The following is a 15,487-nucleotide window of genomic DNA, read 5'->3' as shown; positions in this document are numbered from 1 at the left end:
ACTCCATTAAGTTGTTTTTGCACCTTTGTCAATAGCAGTTGGGCATATTTGTGTGATTGTATTATCGGGTTCTTTTCTCTGTTCTATTGGTGCAGTTGTCTGTGCCCACATTCATCAATACCACACAGTATTAATTTCCATAACTATATAACCAGTCTTAAAATCTGGTGGGTTGATTCTTCTCGCGTTATCCTTTTTTGTCAAAATTGTTTAGCTACTTCAGTTCCTTTGCATTTCCATATACATTTTAAAATAATCTTCTCTATATCTCCAAAAACAATCTTTGTGAGATTTTGAAAGGAACTGCGTTAAACCGAGTATCAGTTTGTGGAGAAATAACATCTTTACTATCTCAAGACTTCCAATCCATGGGTACGATACATCTCTACATTCATTTACATCTCATTTGATTTCTTACATCAACATTTTGTAGTTTTCAGCATACAAGTGCTATACATGTTTTGTTAGTTATATATGCAAATATTTTAATGTTTTTGAAAAATTGTATAAGGTATTCTTTTTTAAGTTTTTGTGTCTATATGTTTATTGCTTGAATATGTAAACATAATTGATATTTTTTTACATTTATCTGTATCCTGCGATCTTACTGAGCTCACTTTGAAGTATTTTTGTAGATTTCTTAGAATTTTCTGGGTAGACACATATCATCGGCAAATAGAGACAGTTTTATTTCTTCTTTTCCAATTTGTATGTCTTCTATGTCCTTTCCCTGCCATATTACACTGGCTATAACTTCCAGCACTATGTGGAATCAGAGTTCTGAGAGAAGGCATTCTTGGCCTTGTTTCCTATCTGAAGAGGAAACATTCACTCCTGCACCATTAAGTAGTGTGTTTATTATAGGTTTTTGTCTGTGTTCATTTTCACGTTGTGTAGGCTTTTCTATTATTTTTTTTCTTAGAGTTTTTATTTAATCATAAATGAGTGTTAAAAGTAGCGAAATGCTTTTGACACCGATTGAAATTACCAGGACATTTATTCTTTAGTCGTTAGTATGGTAGGTCCCATTGATTGATTTTCAAGTACTGAACCAGTCTTGCACTTCTGAAATAACATTTTAATATTGATGAATTCTATTTGCCAGTGCTTTATGAATGATTTTTGTGTCTGTATTCATGAGAGGTACTGGCCTGTAGGATTTTCTTTTTCTTTTTTGATTTTGACGCTGTCTTATCTAGTTTTGATATTAAAGTAAGCCACCTAGAAAGAGTCTGGAAACACACCCTCCTCTTTTAGTTTCTAGAAAAGATTGGATGTTGGATAGAATTCTCTAGTAAAAAGATTTTAATTCTTTCCTAAAGATTGATGTCTGAGGATTAAAAAAAAGTTAGGAATTCAATTTCTTTAGTAGTTCTAGGGTTATTCCAACGATCTATTTTACATGAGGTAAGACACAATAGTTTGGTTTTTGAGGAAATAAAGTAAGATTGAGTCGATTTATTTTAGCCAGCAATATATTTTAGATGTTACCATGTATCTTTCTTTTAGACTTATGAAAAGATATTGAAAAAGAATGATGAAAATGCTTGTACCCGCTACTTAGCTGAAGAAGTAAATACTACAAATATTTAAGGTTAAAGGTTAGGGTTAAAATATTAAGGATAGAGGCTGTGTATAGTTCTCTTCCTTTTTTTCTGTTCTCGTATCTATCCTGAGTACCACGGCTTTGATGTTTATTATTCTCTCAGATGTCCTAGTAATTGCTTTTTAAAAAAACTAGTCTGGCTAACCTATGTCATATCCAGGTTTATACCATTTGACTTGGATGAAGCACGCTGACAAAAAATGATATTGACATGACGTCATTTTGATTCGCTTCCACAGCTCTCCCAGTGTTTACTCAACTACCTCAGGACACGAGTATACAGGTTGGCAAGAATATAAACATTTCGTGTCATGCTCGAGGAGAACCACAGCCCGTGATTACTTGGAATAAGGTAGGCTCTAAGCTAAAAGTAGAGTAATATTAAAAACACTGACAAATGTATTGACCTACTGAAAACAGGTAGCGATTCTCACATTGATTTATTACTGTTGTGATTTTTGCTAGCGAGGAATGCATTTTACACCGAGACAAGTTTATTTCCTGTTTCTTTTTTGTTCATCTTTTAAGCGACTGCGTCTGATTTTGGCTCAGGGCTTTGATAAAATTTATCCTTTCTCATTTGCTTGGTGACGAAAGCTTCATAAGCATAACTAAGTTCTTCTAAGCAAAAATTGCTTTTGTCTTATATAGATTAGAAGTTTTAGTGACGAGCAAGAAACAATTTTGAATGAATAACTCAGAAGTGGCTTAAAAGTAGGGCATTAACTACAGCAAGAAAAGAACGAAAAGCTTGGTATTAAAGCAAAGGGACATGAAAAAAAACCCTCTGGTAGGTCAAGACCTCAGCGACTGTAAAACAAATAACATCCCATTTATATCTTTTACTTCCTTTGGTTCTTTGAGCTATATCCTTTCAATGTAATTGTTTCTTTCATTTTAAGATTGTTATTAAAATGAAATGATTGGCCTCAGATTCTGATGTTCTCAAAAATAAGTGATGTTGCATACAGAAGAATGTCAGTTTTTACAGAGGATTTTGACAAAAAGTAAAATTGGTGAAAAGTTGCAAAGCAATTTTTGTTGTTGCCAAATAGCAACAAGGCCTTATTTTTGGTGGCTTCCTTTTGTGCTGTGGCTGAGCATCACGCGTGGTTCTCTGTACAAAGTAAGTTTATCGTGATCTCAGAGCTGAAACTTTGGGCTCACGTACTCTCAAATAGTCTGAATAGTTTTTATAATTTCTTTTGAATGTAATAGGAGATGACTCGAAAATTTTTAGACTAAAAATAGGAAGTGGAAAATACACATTTTGGTCAGTCTCTAAAGCCTTATTTGGCATTATACTAAATGCTCTGTCATATAATCTTATCAGCAAAATAGCTCAGTCTAATTTCTGAAAGGTAGCTTCAAATCCCAAATGAATTGATGGAGGGCTGACTATATGCCAGACATTTTTTATACACTATCACATTTCATCTTTATAGTGATCCTAAATTCATGAGTTTAAAATGGCTGTGAGTTAGGCTACTTTTGCTACAAGCAACAGAAACTACCTAAAATAAGGAGATCAGGAATTTATGGGAAATCTACCTGATAGCTCAGAGACTCTAAGCAACAACTTAGAACTATAGGTTTAGCCTGAGGGGTCTGGCCGTATGTAAGGACAGCAGAAAGGAGTGCTTTTTGCAAAGAAGATGTGATGATGGTCCAGCAAGAGGAAGTGGAGGGAGGCAGTCCTGAAGGAAAGAGACCCTCTGGGCCTTACTGCCTGTGCACCTGCTCACTTCTTACCCCTTCTGTACTTCTGGTGGTTTTCCACCTACCCTCCATCTGGTAGGTCCTGCTTCTTCCTCCGTCGCCTGCCCTGAGTTACCTACCAGCCACCGGTCACCTTGGACTTGTTTCCTAGTAGTGGTCAAAGACAACTGTGAGCATCTGAAGACCTATAAGGCATTTTTTTCACTCTGAACCTTTCTGGTTACATTCGGGCCTACTGGCAATCACTGGGATCTGAGTTCTTTTGAAACAGCAGGTCCCATTCTCAGTTTCCTGGGGAGGGGTAGGAGAGAAGCGTCTCTACCCCTGCTCCACTCCGGTGCAGTCCCAGAAAGCCAATATCTTTTCCTTTTTAAAAGTTAACAGCATAGAGGCGCCCGGGGGCTCAGTCGGTTGAGCCTCGACTTCGGTTCAGGTCATGATCTTGCAGTTCATGCAAGTATTTTGCGTCCTCTGTCTCTCTCTGTCTCGAAAATAAATAACCATTAAAACACTTTTTAAAGTTAATGACATAATAATGAAAAGTACATAAAGCATACTAATAATTACTGAATACATTAAGAATTTTTTTAATGTTTATTTACCCTTGCGAGAAAGAGACAGAGGTGTGAGTGGGGGAGGGGCAGAGAGAGAGACACACAGAATCGGAAGCAGGCTCCAGGCTCTGAGCTGTGAGCACAGAGCCTGACATGGGGCTCGAGCTCATGAACCTCGAGATCATGACCTGAGCCAAAGTCGGACACTCAATCGACTGGGCCACCCAGGCTGTCCGTAACTGAATACGGTTTAATAATATTTCATATGAAATGTAGTCATTTTCTCTTCTTAAGGTAGTGTTTTAATTAAGAAACACCGATATGTGAAACTTTGCAGCAACATAAAGCTTATGAGTACATGTGAAGAAGAAATAGAAGAGAAATCCGTAATATGAAAATATTTTTGATGCTTTTAGGTTGTAGATTTATGAAAAATTTCCTTCTTTTCAAATTTTATTTTTACTGTTGTTGTCAGAACCCTTTTGTAGAAGAAAAATATGAATAAACGGTATATTTTCCTTCATGGGAATTATTTTAAAATAATCATAATAGGAAATAATTACATAATTGAATTTTGAGTTTCATATTTATTATAGAGAGGGAGACAAACTGTGCTTCCTGACAAGCACTTCCTCTCTCTTTTCTTCTCTTCATTGTATTCATAAATTACCTCTAGTGCCTGACACAGTGAGTGCTCAGATATTTGTGGAACAAATGAAGCTATATCAAACAAAATGTAAGGTATTATTTTTTGAACGATCACATTTTCTTCCCGTGGCAATTCTTTCCGCTCCCTAGGCAGGTGTTCAGATTACGGAGAGTGGTAAATTCCATGTCAGTGGTGAAGGCGTGCTCACCATCTATGATGCAGGGCAAGCAGACCAAGGAAAGTATGAATGCGTGGCTCGGAACTCATTTGGCCTTGTTGCGGCCAACATGTTTCTCACGGTCATTGGTAAGTGTGGCTCCTTATACAACCCAAATCAATGTCTTTGAAAGCTTCTACCCCTACTCCTAACTGATTCGCCTCGCTACCCTATATGGTCCCTTATATGTTCTTTCTAGTCAAACATGTTAATATTAGCTCAAAGTTATTTTATTTTTATTTATTTATTTTTATTATTATTATTTTTAACGTTTATTTGTTATTGAGAGAGACACAGAGCATGAGCAGGGGAGGGGCAGAGAGACAGGGAGACACAGGATCCAAAGCAGGCTCCAGGCTCTGAGCTGTCAGCACAGAGCCCAACGTGGGGCCCGAACTCATGAACCGCGAGATCAAGACCCGAGCTGAAGTCGGATGCTAAACTGACTGAGCCGTCCAGGCACCCCAAAATTATTTTATTTTTAAAATCAAAGCTCTGAAGTGTAAACTACCTGAAAGGGCATCAAACACCAGAGCCAAAAGTGAACATAAATGGCGAGGATTTGCAAATAAATATATACCATGTTTTCTTAGTAACTGAAAATTCTGGAATATAAGATACATTCATAGCTAAATAAGTGGAATTTAACATGTATTAGTTGCTCCAACTAATGGAACTTGTAGAACTAATCACACTTCTAGGGGAGATCCGCCGCTCTGAGAACAAATATCTCAATATTTAGGAACATTTACGATTGGCCAACGTATTTGGCATTGTTTTACCTTTCAGCATCAGTCTGGTGGTTTAGCTGGAGCCCTCTTCCACTTGGTTATCAATGGTGACTGTTTAAAAAAAGTTGTCATTGTATTACAAAAAATAAAATCCTTTTTTAAAATTTTCACTGACTCAGTTTGCATTAGACGTGAGAGAGTCTGTCTGTAGGCAGACTCAAGAGGCGACCTCAGCCCTGGTTATGGAAATGGAGACAGGCTGTGATGGCGGCCGGGCGTGTTCTCCACGTGGGAAGGCATTCGAGAAGGCATAGCACATGGGGACACGAGAACTGACATCAGGGCTTTTGAGGAGCTTTTGCCTTATTGACAGTCAGCGGTGGAAATAAATGAGTTCAGCCACGAGCATATGGAGCACTATTTTGGGCTTTGCCTGCTTTTTGGTTTCCTTAGAAATGGGCAGATTTCATAAATAGGGTTTTGCAGATTTATTTTTTCCTTTGAGCTCTTATGGGTCTATAAAAATATTGGGTAACTCTTCTCATAAATACAGGCCTGGGTAAAAATAGATTTATGTAATTAAATCACATCCTTAGAAATATCGCTATCTTTCCATCATAGAGCACAATACTTTTATCCTCTTCTACTTGCGAATTCTCCTAAAATATCAAACTTCCAAATATTCTATTTGTTGGGATATTTTTTTATAAAGTGCAGATTTTTATTAATGGCACATCAATCTTCACAGATTTATTGTACTGTATTGTAAAGATGAATTCTCTGTAGAATATTATTCCTAAAATTATAATAATGTAGCTAGTAACTGCCACATATGCATTCTAGGAGGATCAGAAATGCTTTCTTATATAGAATTTCTTAAAGTTACAAAATCTTAGCCTTCCTCTCTGTTTGCTATGAGTTCATGCTTTTGCTGATTTAAAATCTGTGATAGTTGTGTTTCTTTCTTTCTTTTTTAAAAAATGGTTTGTTTAGTTTTGAGAGAAAGAAAGAGACAGAGAAAGAGAATCCCAAGCAGGCTCCACACTGTCAGTATGGAGCCCAGTGCAGGGCTTGAACTCACAAACACTGAGATCGTGACCTGAGCCCAAATCAAGAGCCGGATGCTTAACCAACTGAGCCGCCCAGGCGCCTCAGTTGTATCTTTTTATAAATTTATGGGGTCCTTTTTCTGCTGCTTAACTATTTGTGAGATCTATGGGAAAATATCCTTGGGCATTTTGGAAAAAAAACTGACTATAAAATTTATATTAATATCTTTTGTGTTTTAGAAATGCTAGAAATCTTTACCACTAAACAAACAGACACAAAAACAAATATTCTCTCTCTGCGTCTTCTCTCCCTGTCTGTCTCTCTGTTTTGCTCTGTCACATGCACACAAACACTACAATCACAGCGGTCAATATTTTAGAATCTCCAGCATAAGAATTTCATTGTGGTGGACTGAGGTTTAACTACCCATTTTATATATACACATTAACAGTAAAACATTTAGATTCATATGTATTAATCACTCTATTCACCAGATTTCAAAACAGTGATAGATAGCATTTACCACTATTCTGCTCTGTTGCACAGAAAGTAGAAAGTCGGGCTACAGGGTTAAAGTAGTACAAAAAAAAGAAGTTAGTCAAGAAAAAAATTATGTTTTTCGCTCTGGAGACATTTATATGTAATATAAGGGGAGATGAATTTATGTTTGCATCTCATACCAAATAAATTTTATGATATTAGAAATATTTTTATAAAGAGAAGAAAAAATATGAAGATATACATTTTTAAGTTTTGAATAAATTTAAGATTTAAGACAAGCGGTGTGTGTGTGTGTGTGTGTGTGTGTGTGTGTGTTCACACAGCCAAAATTAGCAGAATAGGAGGAAATGTGTCAATATAAAATATCACTTATGGAACATTTTATGAGTTAGGCTCTTTCATTCACCAGTCATCCTAATTAAAGGGAAAAGACAGTTCATTATGGGAGGATTTTCCAATCTTCCTGCCCCAATGTAGCAGTTATGGAATGTTGTAACTCCGCTCAGGGTGTAATAAGTGATACAAAGAGGATCATGCCTTTTGAGTTTCCATCCTGTATTGGAGTATATAACCATAGAAAGTAATCCAAAATAATAAAAATAAACAACAACAATGAAAGCAAAATCTGGGATATATATATATATATATATATATATATATCAGACCAAGGAAGTCCTCCCTCTCTCTCTCTCTCTCTCTCTCTCTCTCTCTCTCTATATATATATATATATATATATATACATATACACCATACATTTGAATGAGTTGATGTTCAAAGTAAGGCATTTATAATAGCAAAAGAAAAAAGGGTTTCCGCAAGGTGTAATTATTTTAAGGAGTTTTTTTTCCATAGATGTAATCAATTTTTAATAGTTTTAATACATGTTTAAAAGTCTTTAAGGCTGATACAGTATTTACTGAGAGCCTCTCCCCTAGGCTGTCCTCAAAGTATTTTACATTGGCGAACATTACACAGATCTGCAGACTTCTGTCTCTGGATAGTATTTGGCATATGAAAGCTACACATATTGCTTTAAACCAAAAAAAAAAAAAAGCCTCACAATTTTTGTTCAAAACATGATTTATTTTAACGCTTCCTATATATATTGATATGCCGTTAAGTGCTCTGAAGTTCGTAATTCACTGTATGTTCTTCTGACTCATTTCTTGCTTGTGAAAATGGCTCAGTCTAACTGAGGACACAAGATGTTTATATTGAACATTAGCAGTGTGAGACAGTGGGAGAAAGCCTGGGTTAAGTCATCATGCTTTTACCTTTATTGATCTCAGCCACTTTGGATACCTTACTTACCCATAACTAGAATTAACTTTCTCATTTCTTAAAAAAGTGGAATTGGACACTCTCAAGAGTCCTTCTTGGTGTAGGAATTCTGCTTCTCCAATAGTATTCAAATGTGCAGCAATAGTCCTGAAGCAGTTTTGAGCACATCTACACGACGGGATGTTTACCAGTGAGACGCTGGGATAATATGTAGACGAGGCCAAAAACGAAATAGTGACACAGCATTTGTTAAATGAAAATTTTGCAGCACAAATAACACACACGGACTGTTTGTGATTATATAACAATAAATCTAAACAGTGTCATCTTCTCTGAAATTCCAGGTTGGGGATCGAATTGTATGTTGGACATTTCATTTCGGATGACCCACAGTTCTTCCGATTCCACATGTTAGAAACCCATCTTGAATGTATTCGCAACTGAACTCCCTTCAATACAGTCCATAACGAGGTCCTTCTGTAAGGAGGAAGTCAGAGCCTCCTCCGATTTTTTTCTGCTCTCTCCTCCTTCTTTACTCTAACTGTATTACCAGTTTTTGCTGCAAATAATGCTTCTTTTCCATTTCACCACCTGACCTCCTCTCTTATAGTTCATTCTTTGGTCATTTGGGTTTTTGCAGTAGCTTTCTAAATAATATTTCCACTTATAATATTCCCTACTTTGACTCTATCCTCAACCCAATAAGTTATAAGTGAGAATTAAGGTGGCATCAGTTGACTTGAAGTTAGTGAGACCTTTCCTTTTATGCTAAGTAAATAACCTTTATTAAACTGATACTAATATTACTAATAAAAAGTTAACATTTCTTGGGCATTTACCGTGTGTTCCAAGTGCTATATTATCAATTGGCTTATTTAATTCTTTTGGGATCTAGTTATTTTTGAAATTGTGAATGAATAACTCAGATTTTTGACATTCTAATCCACTGACTTGTCATTGTCTAGACAAAACATCTGTTTCAAAACCACTGAAGTTGTTGCTCAGTGAGTGAGCTATGAACTATCAGAAAATTTTAATTATCTTTACCCAAATATATCAATGAAGTAAAATTGATATTGAATCATTTTAAGTTGCTATGTTACTATATTTATGTACCATGATTATGTCATTAATTTACATAATAATTAATAGATACATGACAATCTTGTTCACTTGTCAGACTTTAATAATACAATGGTGAAATATTTCTATAAACAACAACATATACCTAATACACATCTGCATATGTTTATAATACCTGTATCCATTTTGAACACATTTCCCATCCATTTATATATAAAACCTATTGTTTTTTAGAATGTTTTAAAATTTATTTTGAGAGAGAGAGAGCGAGCATGAGCAGGGGAGGGGCAGAGAGAGAAGGAGAGAGAGAGAATCTCAAGCAGGCTCTGCACTGTCAGCACAGAGCCCCACATGGGGCTCAATGTCAGGAAACGTGAGATCATGACCTGAGCCAAAACCAAGAGTCGGACGCTTAACAGACTGAGCCACCTAGGCACCCCTATATAAAACCTATTCTGAAAACATACGTCTATCCTGATATAAGCCACATGTTAAAAAAAATTAGCATTAAATTTCAAGAACAAAATTTTAGTGTAGTAATGTTTGGATAGTTAAGAAATTATAAAGAAAGCAGATAATGAAAATCAAAGGCACACCTCAACTATTAAAACCAAAAAGAAGTAGTTAGTGTCTTTCCTTTCCCATTTCTGAAATCATGGTGGAGCCTGCAAGACAGTGAGCCCATTTACATACTTAATGATGCAAAATGATGAGTAAGGCAGAGTTGTTGCTGTTCAGAGAAAATTATCTCACAAAGGCAGTCATTAGTGTCCATTTGTATGCTGTGGGACTGTCTGGTTTCCTAGGACATCTCTGTCCAGCGTCATTGGCAGTCTGCCGTTCTCTTTAAGGGAAGGTTTAATGTGGTAAGGTCTATTTAGTTATGACAGTTACATTACCTGGCTACTTTTTTCCAAGATGGAGGGGGAGATAAAGAATACGCAGTTGTGAAAGAAACTCAGCTTTTATTGAGGTCTAGGTATTCTGTGGTGAGAGTGAAGGCAGGGGTACAGGTGTCCTGTGGCAGTGTTCCTCCTCTGGCTCCGTCCTGTTCTGCCCTCTCCCTCCCCCCCCCAGCCCCCACCCCCTGCCACATCCTTCCCATCTGGGCCATGCTCTGATAGGGTGGGCTCACAGCAGTTGGTGGGCCATGACCCCAAACTCCCCTTTCTTCAAAGGACTCACATTTATCTTTGGACTTTATCTTCCTTGGAGGTGATAGGTGATAAGTGCACGGACAGAACTGAAAGGAGATGTTCATTAGACAACTTTAAACGTGCTCGTCTGTAACCCTACTGAGACTTCTTCCCCCCATTTTAAGCCCAAGATTTAACAAAAGAAAATGATCTAGTTCTTCCTTCACATCTGCAAAATTTTGCGTAAAAAGATGGAGAATATACTCAACATTTTCTGAACATTCTATCCCTACAACGTCAACTGAGGTAGTTTTTAAGACAAATAAAATATTAACAGTATTGTTTGATTCTAATGTGCCCCAATAAACTGAATTTGCTCCCAATAATGCAGTGCTGTTCTGAGAACATTATGGAAATCTTTTCGCAATTTGTACCATAGCAAATAAAACAATACTGAGACCGAATGAATAGTAAAAAGGGTAGTTTTATTTTGTCATAAAACTATGAAACCTTAAGAATTCATAATTAAAATGACATAAGTGAGAGTTATTGTTACCACAAATATTTTCTTTGTGAACATACTACATATTTAATGTACTTTTAATAATCTGTGAACAACTTTTATGTGCTTTCTGTTTGTGCACATTATAATTTAATTATTGCAAACAATATTTACATATTATGCCACTTTTCTTGTTACTTTCCTCTCCTTTTCGCATCTCTGCACTTGTTGGTTTCTTATTAACGTGGAGAAAAAGCGGGTCAAGTTGAAGAAATGATAGGACGACAGAGGAGCAATTGGTAATAGTATGAGAGTATGGATTACTTATGGGTTTTGAACATAGTAATTATTGAAAGGCACCTAATATTTGCATCGTGACCTGTAGTTTTCAGAGAACTTTGCATGCCTTTTTATTTAATAATCATGTTTGGCCTGAGCTATATGTTGAGCAAGTCTTATTATTTCCACTTTATGAATAAGTCAAAAGATGAAGATGAGATTTTTCAAAATTCCTTATGCCTATACATTTTATACGACCACAATAGCCAAACTATTTTACAAACAGAATAAAAGCAAAATTATGAAACAAATAAAATTCAGATTAACATGTTCATCGATGCTCTCCCAAACTTTAGATATCGTTTCCCAAGTTCTATCTGCCATAGTGAACCGCCTTTCGAGTTTTGACCGGCATTGTGCACCGTGTGATAAGTCAGCCCTACACATAACCTTCTTACTTCCAAATCCAAATAGACCTTTGATCGTGTATCATGCACACAGGTGTAGGGGTCCAATGACAGTAATTGTCATAAATAAGAACACATCGTTGACGCCACTCTCTACACTTGAGGTTCGTGGGTAAGGGACTTAAAAGGAAACGATAAAGAAAAGGCTAACGTCTCGTCAGCCAACAGGTCAGCCCAGATTGATTTGATTGATCTTGGTTCCTTTATTATCAAGTAAACATAACAATTTGAGTGGGCTTATTCTTCCTGACCTGTTTTTGAACAGACCACAAGGTATACATCATGTTAGGTATTTGAGAATATTGTTTTCTCATAATCATTGCAGTTATATTGATTGATTGCTTAATTGGTTGATTAATCCATCTGCTTATAAGCCAATACCCCTCCTCGCCACATGCTCACTATGTATGTAGCAACTACAGTGCATTTATATTATATTTAATTAAATCATTTTCTGGTAATCTCTCTCAGCTTCGTAATTCTTACATTAAGCACGCGTTTTAGCATCAGTGCATGTGTCCATCCAGCTAATTCTTAACTGCTGCATGGTATTTCATACTGTACGTCCACCACATTTTTCCCACCCACACTGCCATTGCTGAAAGTTTTCCCTAATTCCTTCCACACAAATTTGCAATGAGCATTCTTGTTTGTATCCCTTATGGATTTGTTGAGAATTTCTCTGGATATATATACGTGGGAATGCGATTGCTGGGTGAGGGGGTGTGCACATATGTCAATTTCCTAAGTAAAAGCAAATCCAAAAATATATAGCTCACTAAACAAAATCTTGGAAATAGGAGTGTCAATGCTACCTTCTCACGAGCCCACCCGTGTCCACTCACCCCTGCCAACGGTTGGCATTAATCAGCTTTTTCATTTTCTCCAGAAGCATAAAATGGTAGTTCACTGGTATTTTAAATTTTATTTATGAGGCTTTCAACATCTGCTCTATACTTCCTACTTTGGGGGGTTTCCCCTTTTACAGCTTGATCGTATATATTTTTTTCTCAGTGCGTTACAAGAATTCCTTGAATGAAACAGAATATTCTATGTCAGATTTAGAAATTACAAATATGTTACCTATTATGTTATTTGTCTATGACCTTTTTGCCTTTGTGTCTTTCCTTGAATGGAAAATGTTAATTTCATGTAATCAAATTAATCAGTTTGTCTCTGTTTCCTTTCAATTACCTTTAGTGAATGTATAGTTAATCCAATGTGATTTTTGAACTCTAAAAGGTAAAATTGATGTTCTGGAGTTTTAATATTGCGGTCATGATAAAGACTGAGTTGCATTGACAGTATAACCTCCATCTCAAAAGTACTGCCCATAATCTAGTTTATCAAGTACGTCTTTCAGCACAGACCTTGATTTTACTGTTTTCCTTATAATATCTATATTATTGGTATTTTTTCTGGAAATTTTTTTTTTTTTGCCAACTGAGAGAAGTTTATTTTATTTTATTTTTTTTAATATATGAAATTTATTGTCAAATTGGTTTCCATACAACACCCAGTGCTCATCCCAAAAGGTGCCCTCCTCAATACCTATCACCCACCCTCCCCTCCCTCCCACCCTGGAAATTTTTTATGTTAGTGATCTTTCTAGGACAATGAACCAATCCAATATGTGTATATTTTTGTGATACAAAGGAATATTTTTTATAACAAGCAGTTGTGGAATGCTATTTGCATTCCTCTAGTCCAAAATACATAAACATATATATATGTACTTCTATACATATAAATATACATTTGTAATTTAATATATTATATAATGCAATATATGATACGTAGGTGCTAATGTATAAAGCGCACACCTTCCTGTTTTTATTTAAAGTTTTCATTCTTTTGTATCTCCTTAATGACATTATCTTTAAATTCAATTGTTGGAGGGGCGCCTGGGTGGCTCAGTCGGTTAAGCGTCCGACTTCGGCTCAGGTCACGATCTCACGGTCCGTGAGTTCGAGCCCCGCGTCGGGCTGTGTGCTGACTGCTCAGAGCCTGGAGCCTGTTTCAGATCCTGTGTCTGTCTCCCTCTGTCTCTGCCCCTCCCCCGTTCATGCTCTGTCTCTCTCTGTCTCAAAAATAAATAAACATTAAAAAAAAAGTTAAAAAAAATAAATAGATTCAATTGTTGGAGCTATACTTACTCTCGCTTTCAGTGTTCAACAATGCAAAGAAGTTATTGTTTTAATTATGTCATATAAATTCTTGTTATGCTTTTAATATTCTCGCTAATGAACTAAATAATATGGATATGCTTGATTATATTTCTTATATGAATTTTAAATATCCATGATCATTTTTATTAGCATTTTTCCCTTTACATTAAACTTCTTAAACCATCATCTGGAGGAGATACAGTATGTTGAAAATTATCAGCTCTACTTTAAGTCAAAAGCTTCCTTTGTGGATAATATCCAAATTGATAGAATTCTCACACACTGAAGAGCTATAGAAACAACATGAGTTATTTTTCACTGAGTTCTTACTGAGAGTTCAATTCTTGCTGTAAGAAATCTCCATAGGGATGTGATAATATTTACTTCATTTTAATGTTTAACATTAAAGCAAGGTGGCTGAAGAGATAGGCATTTCATACCTTTCCAAAGATGACAAATTACTGACACACTTGGATCCCATTTGAATTGGTGTTACAAAAAAAGAAATATTTCACATAGCTTTACTAGATTGTGGAATGTTTTTGTTCCCTAAATAATGCTGGTATTGTTGCTGGAAGCTTTGCTTCGGGATCGTTAACCTACTCTTCTGCAATGGACAGTATCATGTGGACACTGTATAACATTTTTATTGTCTTGGAAGTTTTTGTAATGCCATTTATATGAGATCGTTCCTAACTTCAAGGTCTGTTTGATACTTTTAATCATGGAATTGATTTTCAAAGCAATGCAGGCTAGACAAGCTGGCGATGACTTTGTCGAATCATCCATTCTTGACGCGGTACAGAGGGTTGACAGTGCAATTAACTCCACACGAAGACATTTGTTTTCACAGTAAGAATTTATTTTATTTTGATTGCAAAATTGTTTTCACTTCAGTTCTACTTGGTTTTTATAATCTCCATAAATCACAGCAGGCATAGTGCATAAAGTGCCAAAGTAGGTGTTTTCTTCAGTTTTGTGTTATCACCCTCTGGGCTGGCCACCATTGCCAGCTCAGCCTCAAAGAGAATGAAACTTATTCCGCATAGGATCTAAATGGCAGAAATTTACATCACAGGTCTGCTCTGTGTGGCCCCACAATAGGGATCGGGCAGTGGGCTCTGTTAGGTCCTCAACCACCCACCACTATCAGACCCAGTGCTCCTGCCAGTTCCAGAGTTGACACTGATGGTCAGGTTGAACACATCTGGTCGTGAACCGACAGCTTACAGGTGGAAGTTTTGTTTCGGATAATGTAATATTTTGGTTTGTTTTCATTTGAGTCACCAGTATCTTTAGAATGGTGAAGCCTTCCAGTTCTACAAAGTCCCCGTCAGTCCTAATGGAGGTACATGGGGCGCTTTGCATCCCCCGAACGTATTAAAGAAAACAGAACTGTTGTCTTCAAAGTCAAAGCCTATACCCGGTCTTTGTAGTTGTTGGTCAAGAAGGAATATGTTATAATGCCATAATCCAGTACAGCTCTCTTCCCTGCATACTTACAAACAGCATGGCGTCCTGATCATGGACTTGTGTTCTAGAG

At 36.4% G+C, this 15,487-nt stretch overlaps 1 protein-coding gene across 1 annotated transcript in view; it reads left to right on the top strand.

Moving 5' to 3' along the window:
* The window catches only part of PXDNL (peroxidasin like), a 412,750-nt gene that overhangs the window by 324,245 nt on the left and 73,018 nt on the right, over positions 1–15,487 (top strand). The window contains exons 13-15 of the mRNA XM_042972968.1: positions 1,846–1,958; positions 4,678–4,834; positions 14,688–14,796. Of these exons, the coding sequence (XP_042828902.1) occupies positions 1,846–1,958; positions 4,678–4,834; positions 14,688–14,796 (379 nt within the window). The remainder of the gene's footprint in view (positions 1–1,845; positions 1,959–4,677; positions 4,835–14,687; positions 14,797–15,487) is intronic.

This window comes from Panthera tigris, chromosome F2 (assembly GCF_018350195.1).
Source record: "Panthera tigris isolate Pti1 chromosome F2, P.tigris_Pti1_mat1.1, whole genome shotgun sequence".
NCBI lineage: Eukaryota > Metazoa > Chordata > Mammalia > Carnivora > Felidae > Panthera > Panthera tigris.
This window is presented reverse-complemented; position numbering and strand designations above follow the sequence as displayed.